The sequence below is a fragment of the Chionomys nivalis genome, chromosome 5, assembly GCF_950005125.1.
Source record: "Chionomys nivalis chromosome 5, mChiNiv1.1, whole genome shotgun sequence".
Taxonomy (NCBI): domain Eukaryota; kingdom Metazoa; phylum Chordata; class Mammalia; order Rodentia; family Cricetidae; genus Chionomys; species Chionomys nivalis.
The window spans coordinates 17579672-17599859 of NC_080090.1; the positions used below are offsets into that span (position 1 = coordinate 17579672).

Below are 20188 nucleotides of genomic sequence, written 5' to 3' on the forward strand. Positions count from 1 at the left end.
TGTAATTGGATTTACCTGTCTTTAACGTATATAGGATCACAATTGATGCTAGTCAAGTATTTCCCAGACAAAACAACGAATTACTGCTGTTCACAAATGAATCTTTAAGACTCATTTATATTTGGCAATGTTTAGTAAACTGTAAAGCAGTATACAGAAGTGAAATATTTTTACCCAAATTAAATTGGTTGTAGGACTCAATAATAGTGTTATAAGGGAAGCTACCACACTCTTGTAGGGGGATAAAGTTTATCCTTTTTTTAAAGCCAAGGTGGAAATGTATTATAGGAATTAGTTGTTGGCATTTGTTGAATGGAGTTCCTTATTTCTTCTGAATGTAATTATCTCTTCTAGAGTGGGCTAAGTCTTTTAGAGTACTGGGATAGTATTGTCATTGATAAATATATTTCAAAGTGAAACTTAAATAGGGATTTTGGGTTTTGGTTTGGGATAAAATTTCTAAGATATTTTACTTTAAATGGAGCACACCATGGATTAGACAGATACTTGTGGTAATTGTAGTAGTTCATATTTATGCTTTTACTCTGCTAGAAACTTTGAGGATTTCTAATAATTTCAGTTGAATGCCACAGTGTTTAGAACATAGTTGATTAAATAATATGACACTGTATCTGAAGAAAAATAGTGATCACATTAAAGTAAATTTACCTGTGTTTAAACTAGTAAACTAGTGGAATATAGTTTTTTTCAGAAGAAAAGTTGATAGATATGGACCTTGATAAATAGTGCATTAGTGCTGTTTAAGTCTTTTTTTAAACATTAAAAATACTTTGCTGAATTTTAAAGTAGACAAAAATATTGTCAGTTTATGATTGCGTGTATGTGTGTGTGTGTTTGTGTGTTTGTAAGCTCTTCTGTACTATATCCTCCTTTCAGTCTAGAACAGTGCTTGGGACTATTACATAAGTATTCTGTTGTTACATAGTATATTATAGCAGAATTTCTAACAAAACAGAACAAACCTAGGTTGTGTACAAGGAACTGTTTCTTCCAGGTTTACTATGTATATGAGTGAGAGTTCTGTGCGTATCAGTGAAGTGAAACAGATGAGTTTAGTAAAAGATCATTTTCATGCATACCTTATCTTTGAGGTTGGTTCTAGAAATCTTATCCACTGTCATCGTTTATTCTGTTGGAATTTTCAGAAGTGCTAACAGCCTAGAAACCCTTCAATGAATCTGTATTAATTAATTTTTTTGGAGTTAAGGAAAAGGCATTTTGCAAAGTGGACATTTTGCAATTTTGTTTTGCATTTTACTGGATTGCAGTACTAGGCCAATAAATTAAACCTACGCAGTTCTGTTGCTAATTACACACAACTTCTCTTGGTATCAGATATTCAAATCCATTTTATGAATATGGTAGAGAGAATAACAACTGTAAAACAAAGCAGTGTGCATGTAAGTGACTGTTAGCGTGCATTTCAGAAAGGATAAATGCTCACCATATGGTACAATTACTGTGTCCAAGTTTTCAAATTAGCTTCTCTCATCCTCCTTATTACTGTCTTTAAAAAGAGAGGAAAAAACCCAACATGATTTATCTACTCTGCAGCAGAACTCTTGACGCAAAACAGCAGCCCAGTTCTGTCCAGTTTTTTTTTTCTTTAGCATAATAGAGGCTGTCGGACTTTTTTATACTAATTACTGTGTGAGCCTCAGATGAACCCCTTCAATTCACAGGGCTTTGTTAAGGGAGGAGCTGTCAATGTGTCTGCCCGTTTGCAGCTGTGCTGTGGCTTTAGCTTGCTTAACATTATGCTGCTTTTTAGACTTGACAGAAGGGATTTTTTTTTTTTTTTTTTATTAAGGCAAAGCAGCCTTGTAGCGAAATGGTTTAAGCAGCTGCATTGTAGGGAAGCACAAAGAAGTTATTATTGTGTCTGTTTAGGAGGGGGGAGGATAAAGGGGGAGATATTCGGCTGCTGTTGATGCCGATTGTTGACTTGCCATCTGCCAGATAGGGAGAAGAAAAAAATGACAGCTCCAGCAGGGTGTTCAAGAGGTTGTTTGGAGAGACGCATAAACATGTGCAGATGTCGAACTGAATAATGGCTAGAACTGGAGACGGTTTATGATGCTGCTGATGTTTGTGCATATACAGAATGAATGTATGTGTGGATTTGGTTAACCAAGGGTACATACTAATTATCATTGTTTTCCTGCATACCCCCCTCCTCTGATTTTGTTAATTAGTTTAGGGGTGTAATACTTCCTCTTCCCTCTCTTGTTCATGTCTAGGTTTAGAAAACAACTTTCTGAAATGGCAATACAAACTTTCTTACTTCTCTGTAATGAAGGTAGATAACCCATTTAGTTAATATCAGATGTGAATTCCTAACTGGTAACAGGAACTTTTGATTAAGTAATTTCTAGTTTAAGTTATCATTTTCTTAATTATTCCACTGACAGTTTAACTAGTCAATACTTAAAACTATCATTTAAAACTGTATTGATTTATTCTATAGTTTATCACTAGGGGTAACTTTATAACATATTTATTTTTTTAAGTAATTCTATAAAACGTTGAACCTAGATATTTCCAGTTGTGAAAGAAAAGAAGGAAAAAAATTGGTTGCACAGAAATCAATTCTTTTTTTTTTTTAAAAAAAATACCAGTTCTCTTGTTTTTGTTTCTATTCATAATAGGAATTTTCATTAAGCATTGATGAGTTGTTTATCTTTCTTGTCATTTTATATTATTAGGTCTTAGATTTTTGAATATCTAGAATTCTCTTTCCACATAGATAGAAATAATTATTTATGCAAATATTTTACTTTAATCTCAAATAAGATGATACAGTGATGTTATATTGAGATTTTCAAAGTTTTTTTTAAAACACTTCAAGTTTTGGTAAAATTTTAAAGTTCAGTCAGAGTATGAATAAAATGAATAAATGAATAAAATAATCTCTTTTAAAATGCTGTTTGGATTTTTAATTTAAAAAAGAATATGTTAGATGAATTCCTAAGAAACATTGTTTACTTTGAGTTTTGGTACACTTATGCTTTTCTAAACACAAAAGATCTTGTAGCATAATTGTCAAGTAAGAATACCTAAAGTGGTTGAAAGGCCAGTATCCTGGCAGCCTTGAGTCCAAAGTAATGTCTTTCTGAAAGGGTTATTTTCTACTCATAAAGAAGTTGAGTCAGGTCTTTTGGGGAGGGGGAAATGGTTTTATTGTCAGTTTCTTCTCCAGCTACTCTAATCTGTACTTGCTGAGAAAACACAGATAATCATCAGTTTCACTGGGCTTCTACTTTGTCTCCTGTATTTCTTTCATTTTGAAAATGTAGAATTATGCATGTATTATTTGTAGTTCCACAATCAGTACTGATATCCCTCCTAAGTTTGGGACAAGCAACTGACATTTTCCACATAGATGTTTTGCTAAATTGAGAGTGTGATTTGCCAGAGGTCAGTATGTTAATGAGCAGCTGACTACAGCAAGCTTGAAGAAAGCAAACTTGCCTGTCTATGCTATATTAGTCATTTATTTTTTCATTTCTTCAGAGCCATTTAACAAACCTTAATACAGGCAAGTACACACAGAGAAGTGATTTAAATATTCAAGACAGAGTACTTTTGAAGTTAAAGGGACAAGATTTAAATATCACTAATACAGGTGAGCTTATAAAAGTCACTTAAACTTCTGGAAGCTTTGAAGGAAATAATAACAGCCATTGAAGGAACCTGAAAAGACTAAATAAGATAGTATATTTAGCATGTCTGAAACAAAGTCAGTACTAGCTGTTAGGAGTACTTCATTTTTGTTTGGTGTGGATGAATGTCTAGAGATTATAGATGTTGCAGTTAGTATTTGCAAAATGTTCTATCGGGAAGTGAGTACACTAGTTTCTAGAGGATGTTTTAAGGAAGTGGTCACACAGATCGAAGATTCTTATCTCAAAATCCAGTTTTTAGTGACTTACTGTTGTTCCATTAACCTGAAGGGAAATCACTCATTTAAAGAGAATGTGGAGAAAGCTGTTGAATGTCAATACTTTGGAGATGTGGTATAAATGGCTTTCCCTAATAGTTTCATAGTATATACTATAAATTCATTTTCCTATTTAGAAATAGGTATGCAATTGCTATGAAATAAGCCATCTTTAATTTAATTGTAATCTCAAATTATTTTTGGAGGTATTTTTTTTTTCTGCTATGGCAAATGCTAGTAGTGAACAAATAGAACTAAAAGTATGGCTTCATCTCCTGAGGAAGTTTAAAACATTGTTTGATTGTCAGAACTCTTTACTTTGCAGATAAAAAATGTTGTCAGGCTCCCCTTGGGCTAAGTGCCAGGGTGGATGGAGGTGTTTCCTTGGAGTTATTAAGAGGAAATGCCTTTATTGAGCTGAGTCAGTGAATTCCCCAGAGTATGAGTAATTCCCACACAGATGTAGCTGGTAGTTTTTAAGGTTTTTCTTTTGAAATGTTTCTGTTAAGCATGTTCTCTGTTAGTACGAAGCAGTAACTTGGAGTGATGACTGAAGCAAGGTGTGTTGCACCTAGGAGAGTGACTCACTCAGCACTAAAGTGTGCTTCTTAGGATTAGAGAAAATGACAGTGCAGAATTTCAAGCAAAAAGTGGTTGTAGTAGGGAAAGTGGTGCATGACTTTAATCCTGGTAATCGGGAGGGAGGCAGAGGCAAGTGGATACTGTCCTCTGATGCCAGCGTGGTCTACATGTCAAGTTACAGAACAGGCAAAGCTACAAAGAGAGACCCTGTTTCCAAAAACCAATGATAATAGTAATAATGATGATGCTTTACTGACATAATACTGTAAAAATACCTGTTTACCAGAAGTAATTTGCATGAAAAAGAAATGGGACTGTTTATGTCTATGAACTGTTGTGTGACAGATGAAGAAGCCACCTAAAAATGACTGTAAAGGCATTTTCATAAATGAATAAAATGTACTACATGTATTTTCAGGACAACTGAAAAAAGATTTAGGATCTAGTTTTTGTGGTATATGAATGTATTTGAATTTTGCCTCAAAAATTACATGAATAGTAATTTTAAAAAATATTGGCCAGTGTGTTGAAAACAGAAGACTATTTCACTGTCTGACATACTCTTTAAAGCATGTTGCGAAATGTTTTGGGTTAAAGTTTTTAATGTGTTTTTAGTCTCGTGAAAATCTGGTTGAAGATGTTGGTAAACTTGGTAGCACACTTTTTAGAACAGAAAACGATTAGACAGAGAAGTGGAAAGGCCTAAGTCTAAGTAGTTGGAGGGCATTCCTTCATCTCTCTCCTTTTTGTTAACTAAGCAACTCAGTTTGTTTGAGATTGGAGCACGGCGTCAAAGTTCATTATATTATACTTGTAAGTGAAAACACGTGGAACAGCAGCTGTTGCTGCCTGGCATCTTTCTGAAGAGATATTTGTGTGTGTGTGTGTGTGTAGAACATTATCAAATGGCCATTGTTTCCTTCTCTGTGTTTGCGATTAGTTCACTCTACTTTCTGGTTTGGTTACAAAGATTTGGAATTTAATTTTAATTTTTTTCTTCCCAATTCCCCCAAGACATTCATGGAATAGTGTAGTTTCAAAGTAATACTTTTTAAAAATTTTACTAATAAAAATGTTAAAGGCTTAGGTTATTCAGAGTTTAAAAAATGAACACACTTGGTAAGTGGGAATTAATACCTTAAATTGTAGGGAGAAAAAGACTTTTCTAAAAGATATATAAAAATCTACATTAAAAACTCAGTTTAAGCATATGGCAACTGATTGGCTGTGTAAATGTAAATTTTCTGTCACCGTCTTGTAATAATTTTCATCTCCCTTCAGTGTGCCACTTTTTAAGAGCTAGGGATTTTCTTTCCTTTTTACATATTGTGTGTGTTTTCATGTTATTGGTATGAAGTTTAGGTGTGGCTAATCATCAGTTAACTTATACATAAAACTATGATGATAAGATTAACATTTTTATAATGCTAAATAAATGATCTATCACACCACTGGATTTTACAGGGTTATAATCTGTTTCATGAAAATGGTCAATAAATTAATTGGAGAAAGCATTTCCCCACATAATGTACTTTTTGAGGAATGAAATAAAATATCCAAGGTTCTCTGAGCTAGTGTGGAGACCAAAGGTGTTTTCCCTTTGAGAATTAGTTGTGAAACTCTGTGCTCTACAGATAACTCACCTTTGCATTGGCTTTTATTAATTAACGAATAACTTATTACAAATAAACTTATTGGTTGTTTGTTGCTTTGAAGAAGAAATTTTGGGGTTAATTTTAGTTGTTAATCTGTGAGTTATTTTATTACTAAGAATGTATATTGCCTTATAATTAAAAAACTATAAAATGACTGTTCTACAGAGAACAGCACAATATGTGTGTGTGTGCGCGCGCGTGTATAACTTATGTATAACTTAAAATAAATTTCTTTTGGGGTGACTTTTATAAGATACTTCCAGATATTTTTCTTCCTGATATCTTGTATTTTTCTTTAAAGTTACTACAAGCATTTCAAAATAACCATTATGATGTCCATATACAAATGATGATAAAGATAGAAATATTAATATATAATGAGGAACGTTATACTCATTTCCATTTTTTAAATCTGATTTTCATTAGAATGATATGTAAATGTTGTTTCCTGAAATATCTGGCCATGTGTTAGGTAATACTGCCCTCAGAGGGCCAAGGTAAGTAAATTCATTTTTAACATTGAAAATTGGCTTCCCTGGTATTTCTCCGCTGTAGAAGCTTGATTTGAAGAGGAGAATGAGTTTATTTGAATAATTGAATAGTGTTTTATTTCTTGTTGCTTTTCTTTGATTTGCTCTGTCTTTTTAAATGAAATTAAAGTATCTGGGCTCTTCAATTTGATGATCACATTTAAGCACAGTTCTTTGTTGAGAAAATTTCTCACAACTGACTAGCCGCAAATTGCTGCATTAGCTCCATATTCAAAGAGGATAAGAAAATCACCTATCTGGGAAAGTTCAGGGGATTCTACTTCTGTGTATTTTACTTTTTCATGCATTTAACTATAGATATTAAAGTATTATAAATTATTTAAAATAATTTTTGTTCTTACATTTGAATCTGTATATAACAGGATTCATTGAAATAGAAGTTCATTTTCTTTTCAATTTAAAAATTAAAAAGTTTAAAATTTTAATCAAGAATATGTACCTTGCTAATATTTAATGGTTATATATAAGATATTAACAGTTAAAAATATAATTTTCCAAAGTAATTTTAAAAGCCTAGACTCATAAGTAGTTTAATGTTTCTAAAGTCAGAGTGAGAATAAGTTGTACAATAAAAGAGGAAGCACAGGAAAGGAATAATGTTAAAAAATGAGATACAGCCTTTGCATTGTTCTTTTCAAGTAGCATTTTTAATGAGCTAAGAAAGAAATGAAATGCTTAAGTAGTCTATCCACTTTATTGCATTTCCAGGATTACTTGATATCGAATTAAGAAAGAAAATTTCTATGAGAATATTGGCAGTTTTTTTAATTGAGATTATTATTAAAGAGAATGGTAAATAACAAAACAGGATCAAGTACAGTAAATAATGAAGTTGAAGTTTTTTCATGTGTTGTGATGCACGATTGTGCAGAGGGTTTAGAGGTCAACGTCAGGTGCCTTCATTCTCTATCACTTTTTTTTTTTTTTTTTTTTTTTTTTGAGGTAGAAGCCACTCTGGGAGTTCACATAATCAGCTAGACTGACTGGCTTGTAAGCTCCAGAGATCACTTGTCTCTGCTTCCCAAGTGCTGGGAATACAAACTTGTGCCATCATGCCCAAGTTTCTTATGCAGATTCTGGAGATTGAAGTCAAGTCTTCATGTTTCTGTGCCAAACACTTTACCAACTATCTTTCTAGCCCTCGAATTTCTTTTATTTGCCTTAAAAAGATAATCATTTAATGCTTGACTACATGTATCGTCACCTTCCCTCCTCCCTAAGTCTTTTTCATTGCTTTTCTTTTTATCATAGGGTAGTTTAGTTTATTAGCAAACAAATAGATAATACTTACTGTTAGTAGACATGTAGTTTGTTATAAATATTGATCTATTTTTCTGTTACTGTTGTCCCCATGTTTCAGAAGAGGAAACAGGTATAGAGAGACTGAGTGCCATATTTGTAGAAGAATGTTGTTCATGTAGCTGTGTGTTCAAGTGTCATCTCTGTCCTTTACGGGCTTTTCCTTATGTCTCAGTTCCTTGTGACTATCTCTGCAGTGATGATGTTACAATGATCGCCTCTCATTTTTGTGAGAACATCCCTTCAGGGAAACATGAACACAGGGCTTAATGAGAACTTTCGTGTTTTCTTTGCTTCTGTGTTCCCTTTCGTTCTTTCAGCCTGTAACCTGATGGTGATGAATGCCTGAGATTATTGTTTAAGAACGAAGAAAGAAGAAGAGGAGAGTTTTGAAGGGCTTGGAATTACCATTAAAATGATAGCAGCTATGGGTTTGAAGTTTCTGTCATACCACTAGAAAGTGACCATTGGAGAGATTTGTAGGAAGATCTAAGATAAAGCAGTATTCTTTCCACTAATTTTTTTAAAGTGGGGGATGAAATGGGACATGGGTTAAACTACCTGATGTTTTTTGCCCCATATAGCACAGGCCTCCTGAATAGTGAGCACTAGAGCTTCTTAGTACTTGCACAGTAGACACCAAAGGGGAGGCAGAGAGTGATCCCAGGTTTGTAGTATACTGAGACGTCCTGAGTTTTTCTGCCATGAGTGTAGTCTTTCAGAATAGTGGTAAGTTCTTTATTTATTCAATTAACAGTTATTTATTAGCCTGATCTGTTCCAGGCATTGAACAGACATGGTAAGTAGGTTTTCGTGTTATGGTTACATTGTTTCCATATTTGATTTTATAAAGACTATTTACTATGATTATATTACATATATTGTTTAGACTTAAATATTTAGTGGATGATAGGATAAAAATGGAAAATATTTACAGTATAGATGCCAATTTTTATAATGAAATTATATATTTATATTAATCCATTTCTTTGCAGATTTTTTTTACTATTTTGTTTTGTTTTGAGGCATGGTCACTCTACATAGTGCTCACTATCCTGGAACTCACTCTGTAGATCAGGCTGGCCTCCAGAGATCTGCCTCCCTCTACCTTTTCAGTACTTTTAATATTTCCTCATTACTAAAATAGTGTAGAAATGACTTCATATTCAAGAGTAGTGTGGTGTAGAAATGGAGAGTTTTTGCAATAGTGTAGAAAAGGAAAGCTCTGCTTTCACATTCTAAAAGGGTGTAAGTGAAAGCAAAATAATAATTTAGCTCACATTTAACCCAGCAGGAAGCTGAGTACAGATTGAGTAATTCTCCACAACATATCTCCTTCTATGTAAACTAATCTCATGGTTTATTCTTCATTAAATTGCCAGGATGCTATTTTCTGCTGGTGAGAATATGTGTGTCAGTGTGTGTGTTCTCCACTCCCCTTGATTTTCTCAGTAAAATTTGATACCATAATATACCGTTAGGACATTGTTGTGTTTAAAAGAATAATAAAAAGGCATTATTTCTTGGTGTAAAGTATGATGTTGCCTAAAAACAATAGGAACCAGGGTTTTATTAACAGGTTCCTGCGTATCATTGGACAAATATCAGAACGCTTAAAGTTTAGGTGTAATTATTCAGGTTCTAGAATTACTTAAATAAATTATTGACAGATCACCACACTGAGGTCTTAGAGAGGTTGAAGTTGACCTAACATCTTACAGAAATGGTTCTCAACTTTCTTAATGCTGCAACCCTTTAATGCTGTTTTGTTGTGGTGACCCCAACCATAATTTTTTTGCTACTTCATAACTGTAATTTTGCTACTGTTATGAATCATTATGTAAATATCTGTGTTTCCTGCTGGTTTTAGGCAACCCCTGTGAAAGGGTCATTGGACCCCCATAGATGTCATAGCAGATTGAGAACTGCTGACTTACAATATTAAGTTCCTAGATTTTTTTTTTTTTTTAAAGTGCTTCAGCTTTGAATCAAAACCTGGACCCTAGTCTTCCTTAGGAAGTAGACATGAAAACTGTACTTAATATAAAAATGACAAGTTCATGCATTATGCAGTGGAAGCAGAATTTCTTGACTATATTTCTCAAAATAATCATGAAGGAACATATGGAAAAGCAGAAAAATGTGGGTACATCTGGAAAGCTTTTAAGACATCTTGGAAGTACAACGCAGAATCATCAAAATTGTAAACAACTTCCATGCTTCCAGTTGCAGTGGTGATATTATTGTCCAGTCCAGGAGCAGACAAACCTCTGCAAGATGAGGACAGGCAGTGCCTCTTTAGCTTATAGTCAGCAAAGCGGCAATGGAATGCTGAACTGTTGAAAGACTGGGTGCTGAAGTCACTCCCAGACAACAAATAGTATCAAGTACTTTTTTTCCCTCTAGGCACATGTATAGAAATTTGGGAATGGCAGAGAATTAGAGATGTTGCTGTTATTTACTGTGGCTAAAGACAGTGTATAGATCTCATAGTTCAACACTGGTTAGTTAAAGGAGATTGAAGTGACTCCTTCGTTGAAGGAATCAGTGAAGGAAAATGATACAACTGTTTTTCATCAGGAATGAGTAAATACATTTTTATTTAGAAAACTTTTGTTTTGAGTGCATCTATGTCCTTAAAGTATTTTGTCCAAGCTGATCTCAAACTTTTGGGTACAAGAGATCCTCTTTTCAGATTTCTAAAATATCTGGGGTTACAGATGTGTGCCGGGCCCAACTTTATTTTCATTAAAATCTCTCATGTCTTTACTTTCTGTATTCCATTCTTAGGAACTTCTTACTAGACTTAAATTTTTATGACAGTTGAACTATACCTGTCTTGTTCATTTCTACATCTTAGTACTTGTATGTACTTCAATACTAAATATTTTTAATTTTTTAGGATTTATTTTTTCTGTGTATGGGTATTTCGTCTGCATGTACGTCTGTACAACCACTAGTTCATAGGTCAGAAGAGGGCATTAAGTCCTCTGGAATTGGAGTTACAGTCAGTTGTAAACCACTGTGTGAGTGCTGGAAACTGAACCTGGGTTCTCTGTAAGAATAGTCAGAGCTCTTAAACAGCACCATCTCTTTAACCCCACAACATTAAATATTTGTTTTTTTAGCAATACAGCCTAACTATACACCCTTTTTCTAAATTCTAAAAACATGTTTTCAAGACATAGTCTTTGATCTGTGGTGCTCAATGACCATCAACCACTTAGAATAAGTGATCTATATTGCTTATAAAGGCCTATGTTGCCTTTGGTGTGTTTTGTAGACAAATTCAGGGTTTTTTTTTTAGCTTATTCAAACTAGCATATATTCAAAGCCATTTATAGCAGTTAATCAGTAATATCGAAAATAGAATTTATTACTTTTACTGAAATCAAAGAAATAGCATTTGAATGACCTAGTGAAAAGGAAGTAACAATCTAAACAGTAAATTTTTAAAAATTGGAGGAACTAAATTACATATGTTTATTAGTGTTTCTTTCACATTCATATATATATATAACTATCCATATCCAAGATTTTAATGTGTTAAACTATATGTTGAAATAATAACTAAAATTTCTAATTTCTTTTGGATCATCTTTATCTCATTAAACAAGTTGAAAAAACATGATAATTGCCTACTGATCATCGTTCTTAATGGAATGATTTACTAGTCTTTGAATTATAAAACATATCCATTAGATTTAAATAATATATTTTTATAAGGACAAAAATTTCATTTTTAATAGTTGCATTTTTATGTAGTCCTTTGCAATTACAAAGTATTATAATACTTCATTGCTTTGTGAAGAATACAAAATAAAATTATTAGGATTGTTTTAAAGACATCTACAAAGTATGATAAGTTCAATGAGAAACCTGTTTCTTCTCCCTGAGAGACATGAACAGGCTTCCACTTATAGCTTATTTTACACCTTCACATAAAAATGCAACAGGCAGTTTTAAAGATTGCAGATGTTGTGCTATACTTAACATAATGTACTTTCCTATATAATATTTGACTTTAAGATAGTTAAGCTATTATCATATAATGCTGCACTGTACAATATTTTTTGGTTTTGGGGATAACATTTACTTATGAAATACACTGTAGAAAGAAATCTCCTTTTTCTTCTAGGAAGCTCACGTGTTTATATTTAGTTTGTATCTATTAACAAATAACTAAATGTTTAATATGATGTGAACCATGAAATTAAACAGATATTTATGCTAATGGTAACATTAAACCTCTTTTTATCTGATGTTAAAAAATGAAACCCATGAAGATTTCTATTTTAGAGTACTGGTGGAGATAATTTATGGAAAGATTTAAGTTTTGTCTTTACTGAAAGGTGCCAGACTTTTTTGTGTGTTGTGTAACAAAATTTATTAGGATTGTATGTGTGTATGTGCATGCATGTGCATATGCACACACATGCATACATGTATGCTTGCAAAAGTATGAGAGTTGACATCTGTGTTTGCAGGTGAACACATATTTGTGAGCATGTGAGTATGGAGGCTAACGGCTAAAGTCAGCTGCCTCCTCCTATTACTCTCTGCCTTATATACTGAGGCAGGGTTTCTCACTTGAACCCAGAACGTGCCAATTCTGCTAGTCTAGCCATATTGTTCCAGGGATCTCCTGCCTCTACCTTGCACATGCTGGGATCACAGCCTGAAATTTCTGTAGGTTCTGGGGATCTAAACTCTTGTGGTCAGGCTTGCACAGCAAGTGCCTTTGCCTGCTGAGCCATCTCCTAAGCTCCTAGAAATTCTTAAAATATCATTTATGTTTATCAGTTCATAAAAATTGTTCATAAAGAGTGTGTGTTGGGGGGAGCGAGGCTAAAGCTAGAGGATTGCTGAGCTTAGTTCAAGACAAGCCTGGACGGTATAGGAAAATCCCATCAATAAAGGAAAAAAGTTGTGAAAGCTCTGAGACTTCTGTTTGCCTTTCTGCTATTTTATCTTTGTCTTCAAGAAGTAGTATGATTTGAACTAATGCTGTAGTTAGATACTTCATATTGCATAGTTCTTGTTCTCTCTCTGTCTCTCTGTCTCTCTCTGTGTGTCTCCCCCCCCCCCTTGGTTAGTAACAATATTTCAGGGCTAGAGATAACTATTCTGTTTAAAAGCATGCACTACTATTGAGAGGATTGCAGTTTGGTTTCCAACACTCCTGTCAATATGTGCTAAACTACCTGTTTTTAGCTCCAGGGGATCTAACACCCTATTCTGGACTCTGGGGGTATCTGCAGTTACCATACACATACCCTCCCCACATATGGATTAAAATAATAAAAAGAAATATTAAAAATATTTATATACCTGTCACTAGTTTGAAAGACTTTTGTTGATAATATATAGTTATTAATGTTTTATGATTAAGTGAATATACCTAAATAAGTACATTGCTGATTATGAATCAGTTAGCAATGATTCTATTTAGTGACAAAATCTAATACCTAATCTATGACAAGAAATATTTTAAGAATCTCTATATTATGTCCTTACATAATTTGAGTAGGTACAATGGTGATTCTCCTTTTCCAGTTGAGATGTGGAAAGGGTAAATTCTCTTAGCTAAGCAGTGGCATGATCACAATTTACATTTAAGTTGTGTGCTCCCAGAGTCTTGCTCCAAACCATTACATTACAGTGTTTTCCTTAGTTTTTTTTTTTTCTCTTTGAAGACAGTTTTACTGTGTAACTCAGAATGACCTCAAATATGCATGCAATCCGGCCTCGACTTCTAGCGTGTAAATTACAGTTGTGTGCCAGTATGCCTGGCCACTGAGAGAATGATGAAATAGAGTAGATATTTAAAAAAAAAAAAATTCCTAAAGCCTAACTTGAGAAGTTTGATTAGCTTTTATTGTTTGTTTGTTTTTGTTATTTATTTAAAGCAGTCTTTTCTCATTTCAAGTACTAATCCCAGTTCCCTCTACTTTTCCTCCTGCTACCTGCCATTTTCCAAACCCCTCCCCCCCATTTACTCCTCAAAGAGGGTAAGGCTTCTTTCATGGGAGTCAACAAAGTCTGGCACATCACTTTGAGGCAGAATCAAGCCTCCCTCTCCCCATCTAGGCTGAGCAAAGTATCCTTCCAAAGAGAATGGGCTCAAAAAACCAGTTCAAGCACTAGGAATAAATCCTGGTCTCACTGCCAGTAGCCCCACAGACTTCCCCAGCAACAGAACTGTCACCCACAATCAGTGGGCCTGGTTTGGGCCTTTGCAGGTTCCCCAGAGTCAGTGAGCTCCTACTAGCTCAGGTCAGCTGTTTCTGTGGGTATCCCCATCATGGTCTTGACCCCTTTGCTCATATTACGACTCCCCCCCTCTCTTTGAGTGTATTCTGGGAGCTAGGCCCAGTGGATCTCTGTGCCTGCTTCCATCAGTTGCTGAATGAAGTTTGTGTGATGACTATTAAAGTAGTTATCAGTTATCAAGAGACTAGCAAGAAACTCGACACTAAGGTATTTCCCAGGAATTCACAAGGGTGAACCCAGCTAAGACCCTAAACAATAGTGGAGAGTCGGTACCTGATCTGGCCTTATCCTGTAATCAGATTGATGAGTACCTCATCATTGATAACCTTTTTAATTTTTGATACATCTAATAGGAGTGACCACTGGAGTCCTAAGCAGCAATAAGTCATATGTATATTTTAATAATTTAAGGTTATTCACTGTTAGTAATTAGGGTCTTTGATTTCTTTGGGGGAAGTATGAAATAAATTCATATCCCATCTTATAATACCCAATGTTATAAGTAGAATATTTTTAATATGATAATTTTTGTATAATTCTAAATGGTTGTTTTATGAGATTTATGAAAAAATAGAGCCATAATCATATCAGATATTTGGGCTGGATTATGTCTATATTTGTTTTAACAATGTCAAAATTATTTTAACTAGTTATTATTATATCTTATTAGCCTAGTTCATATTAGAATAGACTTGAGGATAGGTTTCCTATATATGAGTATTTATATAGTGTTCTCCACTGGCACATCTTTCTTCTTGCATCTGACTTTCTGCTTCTCATAGCCTAGAGCTATTGTCAAGTTCTTCAATACAACCTAACATTAAGACAGAATCATGTATTTATGACCTCATTATAACAACAGAAATTTTTGTCACAGTCATGGAGACCAGAGCATAGAAAACAAAACAATGAGCAGGGGTCTTTTTCCTTCAAAGGCTTTAGGAGACAATCTGTTCTTCTTCTAGTTCGTGGAATCTTATGCCGAATCATCTGTCCTTGTTCCTATGATCACCTGACTCCTCCTTTGCTCCATATGTCATGTTCACTCTTCTGTCAAACATTTTAAATTTGATATGGGGCTCCCCCAGATAATCTAGGAGAAGCTGTTCTAAAAATCTTTACCCTCCTTTCTTTGAAAATGAGACGATGCTTTCTTCTGCTATACGAGATAATATTTACAAATTCCACAGATCAGGATTTATACCTCTTTTGTAAAGCTATCATTTAGCTCATTACAAACCCCAAAACAACAGAATCCTTTTTGGGAAATTGGAAGACCATACATGGAATTGTAGCATAATATTGATAATAAAGCTGAGAAATCCTGTTGTCCTAATAATGTAGTTATAGTAAAATTCATTACTTATGTGGTCATGCTGCTTTTGGTATAAACAAATCTTGGCAGTTGGTTGTGCAAAAAATTGCCATAGCTGGGTAGTGGTGGTGCACACCTTTACCCAGAACTTGGGAGGCAGAGGCAGGCGGATCTCTGTGAGTTCAAAGCCAGCCTGGTCTACAAGAACTAGTGCCAGGACAGGTTCTAAAGCTACAGAGAAACCCTGTCTTGAAAAACCAAAAAATTTTTTTCCATAATTATATATAATATATTTGACTTGATAACAACTTGATGGGTATTGGTATATTTTTCAATAATATGCTTTTAATCATTTTTAAAGTCACTTTTAATTAATTAAAAAATGCACACTGTAAAATAGTACAATTTGTTTGGTCACCAGTAATGTTTGTTTATTTATCCTGGCTTTCGATTGCACCATTTCTTCTTGGTCTTGATGTAATCTTATGTTTTGTTCATTTTAACCCTAGGGGCAATAGACTATACATATACATTATACACACAGGCACAGGGATTAGCTATGTGGTAGATTGTATGATTTAGATTTGTATGCTAACCACATAATGACAAAATTAGCTAAGGACGTGTAACAGAGATCGTATCTGACAATAGGCAAAGCCTGACTGTGTGGGTTGGTAACAATGGATTTCAAAGTAGATAGAACCTAGTCAGAGAGGGTAAGCAAGAAACAGCAGCACATGGTCTAGTAGATAAGAAGTTAGGAAAAGGTTGGGCTGGAAATTTCATCCCTTTCTTCTTACAGTGTTAATTGAAGGCATATCAGGAGAGTTCCTCTAAAATTTGAATGCTTATTAGTGAGTGACCCTAGAAAAATTTCTTGTTTCTTTTTTTTTTAACTGTCATAGATCATTATTTATTTAAAGAAAAAATTGTCTTTTTTCATTTCACATACCAATCCCAGTACCCTCTCCCTCCTCTCCTCCCATTCCCTCTACCTATACCCCTCAACCCCCATCCATTCCTCAGAGAGGATAAAGCACATTGTTTTGGGAGAAGGTCCAAGGCCCTCCCTACCATATCTAGGCTGAGCAAAGTATCCATCCAAAGAGAACAGTTTCCCTAAAAGCCAATACAAGCAGAAGGGATAAGTTCTAGTGCTACTGCCAATGTCCCCTCAGTCTGCCCCAGCCATATAACCATCACCCACATTCAGAGGGACTAGTTTGGACCAATGCTGGTATCTTCCCCGTCCTGCTAAGGTTGGTAAGCTTCCATTAGCTCAGATAAACTGTTTCAGTGGGTGTCTCCATCATGGTCTTGACCTCTTTGCTCATATTCTCACTCCTCCCACTCTTTTTTTTTTTTTAATTCTTTTTAAATTAAAATTTCCGCCTCCTCCCCGTTTCCCATTTCCCTCCCCCTCCTCCCACACATCGCCCCTCCCCCTCTTCTCACTCCTCTCCCCCTCCCCCCACTCCATTCCCCCTCCCTCTAGGTACTGAAGAGCAGTCCAAATTCCCTGCCCTGCGGGAAGTCCAAGGTCCTCCCACTTCTATCTTGGTCCAGGAAGGTGAGCATCCAAACAGGCTAGTCTCCCACAAAGCCAGTTCATGTATTAGGATCGAAACCTAGTGCCATTGTCCTTGGCTTCTCATCAGCCTTCATTGTCCGCCTTGTTCAGAGAGTCCGGTTTCATCCCATGCTTATTCAGTGCCAGTCCAGCTGGCCTTGGTGAGCTCCCAGTAGATCAGTTCCACTGTCACAGTGGGTGGGTGCACGCCTCGTGGTCCTGACTTCCTTGCTCATGTTCTCCCTCCATTTTTTTTTTTGTTGAAATTTTGTTTCAGTCATAAAGAAGCTGTCTCCTAAGTTAGTTGAAATTTATGAGCATAAATACAAAAGAAAGATAATTTGGTTTTGATGTATTGAGTATGAGCTTAAATGAAAGTATCTTTAAAAATAAGATTATGGATCTGGGTAGTGGTGGCACACGTCTTTAATCCCAACACTCAGGGAGGCAGAGGCAGGCGGATCTCTGTAAGTTTGAGAAACCCTATCTTGAAAAACCAAAATAATAATAATAATAATATAATAATAATAATAATAATAATAATAATAATAATAAATGGGCACTGGGAAGGTGGCTTAGTCTGTACAGTACTTGATATATAAACAAAAGGATTTGAGTTCAGATCCTCAGAATCCATGTTAAGAGCTGGGTACAGTGGTTCAGACCTACAATCCCAGTATTTGGGTTGCAGAGACAGAAGGATTTAGCCGTCTCTCTTGCTGGACTTCATGTACACTCTGATCATGTGCACACATGCATGTATGCATGCGCGCACCCACACCCACACCGTACAAACAAAAGCCTTATGGATGGTTGTTAGCAGCTTATATTTAGGATTGATTACAGAAATAGTTCTTTTGTTATAGGCATATAGCTCCTTAAAATCTTGGATGTTTTGTTTCTACTTCATTTGAGCAGTCTTGTGGTATATTCTTTATCTTAACTCTCATTGTTGAAAAAACTGCAGTAGTGACAGAGGTATCCAATTATTTTTCCGAGATCAGCTAGAAAAGACCCAGTTGGGAATTCGTAGGCTATAGGAATACTTTTATCAAAATGGTACTACTGTTTCAGGCTAGGAATCTTTTGCTCTATATTGGGCCTTACAAAGTGTTTTTATTTATTTATTTATTTATTTATTTTTTTATTTACTCATGTTTGTTGAGTTTGTGTTCTCTGTAAGAATCGTTCTTCTTGGAATCGTTTTTGGAACTAGAAAAGGTGTATTTAAAAAGGTCAATACACGTGCTGAAATATGAATTTTTCTTCAGAACTTTTGTGGGAACCTGTAAAAGAGATTCTTTGTTCCCTACTCTGCCTCCCAGAAAATATTTATCACCGTTCTTCAGGCGTTTATAAGGCATACTGAAATCTGGTGGAATACTGACTAAGGTCCGTGAAGTTAGAGTTTTTTTCTTTCTCTTTGATGGTAGGGGATGGTTTCCAACTTGTGTTCTCAGCACCTAGAACTAACTAAGCGACTGAATAAAGATACTGCAAGTTCATTCTTATTATAGATGAAAAATGACAGGAAAACAGAAAACAAATTAGGAATCTTGATTGAAAATTGACACTAACTTTTAGTTTAGTGGCTAGCTCCGTTGCTGATTATACTAATCAATTAAAACTATTAATAAAATAATTTGAAGAATACTGCATACTTTATTACTGGAAGAGAGATTTTTTCTTTTCCATTTTTCCTTTGGTATACTTAAGTTTATCCTTGACTATATATAATGCATTTTTCTTAAAGAATGTATAATAGATTCATTTTTCACAGAACTTTTGATAGCTATAAGACCTCCTGTAGGTTGCATCAGAGTTTTTAAATTCTAAAGATACCTTAATTTAAAAGATAAAGGTATTTGTTTTTTTTTTTAAAAAAAACTATCATCTGAACATGTAAATTTAGGTTTAGAAATAAAATTTTGATTTTTTAAAGTTTTATATTTCCATATAAGTCTCTCAGTTCTGTTTTGCATGCGAAGAAATGATTCTGTTTTATGATTTGATCTTTCAATATTTTTCAAATGTATTTGTTTTATCTTTGGTATGATTATGATATTATCACTTGCTATTCAGCTTGATAGACATATTGCTTTATCATAAATCTGTTCTTGTTAGCAATACCCTTTGGAACCTAAATACTGCATCATTAATTGGGGATTTAACACCTTACAATGTAAAATTATATAGGAATGCATAACTAAATATGTAAGAATCAAATAATGAGGGCAGTCAACAAAAGAACTGCTTTATGTTTTTTAATAGGAATTGTGAATTTAGGTACTCCGGTTTTATAAATTTAAATTATGTAGTTGCTAAGAATAGAACTTTTATTTTTTATAGTAAAAGTGGAGAGGACATCAGGTATGTGTGTGTTTGTGTATGCATGTGTTGAAACTTCTTTTATCTACTTGTTTACATGTGTCAAATATATGTATTTCTCATTTATTTAATGTGACTACCAGTCAAGTGTTAATAAGTAGGGGGTTCTAGAGTATATCACTGCAAGTAAAGAAATACTGGCAGTTTTTGTTAGAATAATGAAAATGAGCTCCAAGAACAAAGATTAGAATTTTGAAAATATGTCCACTATCATGAGCTTTGAATCTTCCCAGTACTTTAAAAAGAGATTTTTTAAAAACTGAAATCAGTTAATGGTAACAAATACAACTAACTATATAAGGTGTTTCAACTATGAAAGCTGAACTGCTGAAGTCAGTAAACCAATCTTTTTATGATTAATGCATATTTTTAAAATTGTGTACAGTGTACAAGAGTTATTCAATGTGGAATCTGAGTAAATGGGAATTCACTTATTGATAAAGTTGCAAATTTCACATCACCATTAATATTTTAGAAACAATCCCTTATTTTGCATTCCAGTGTAGTATCCAATACTGAGCCAGCATGGGGGCATACACTTGTGATCCTAGCACTGCCCATAGCTGTATGGATAGTCTTCCTTTTTCAGTTACC

The 20188-nt window shown here is 34.4% G+C and overlaps 1 protein-coding gene across 3 annotated transcripts in view; it reads left to right on the top strand.

Annotated features, from left to right (window-relative positions):
* The window catches only part of Akt3 (AKT serine/threonine kinase 3), a 244109-nt gene that overhangs the window by 95091 nt on the left and 128830 nt on the right, over window positions 1–20188 (top strand). For 2 of the 3 annotated variants that reach the window (XM_057770332.1, XM_057770331.1), the window contains exon 3: window positions 17132–17206. The exons of the other annotated variant lie outside the window; for it this stretch is intronic. In XM_057770332.1, the coding sequence (XP_057626315.1) occupies window positions 17132–17206 (75 nt within the window). The remainder of the gene's footprint in view (window positions 1–17131; window positions 17207–20188) is intronic. 3 annotated transcript variants of the gene reach the window in all.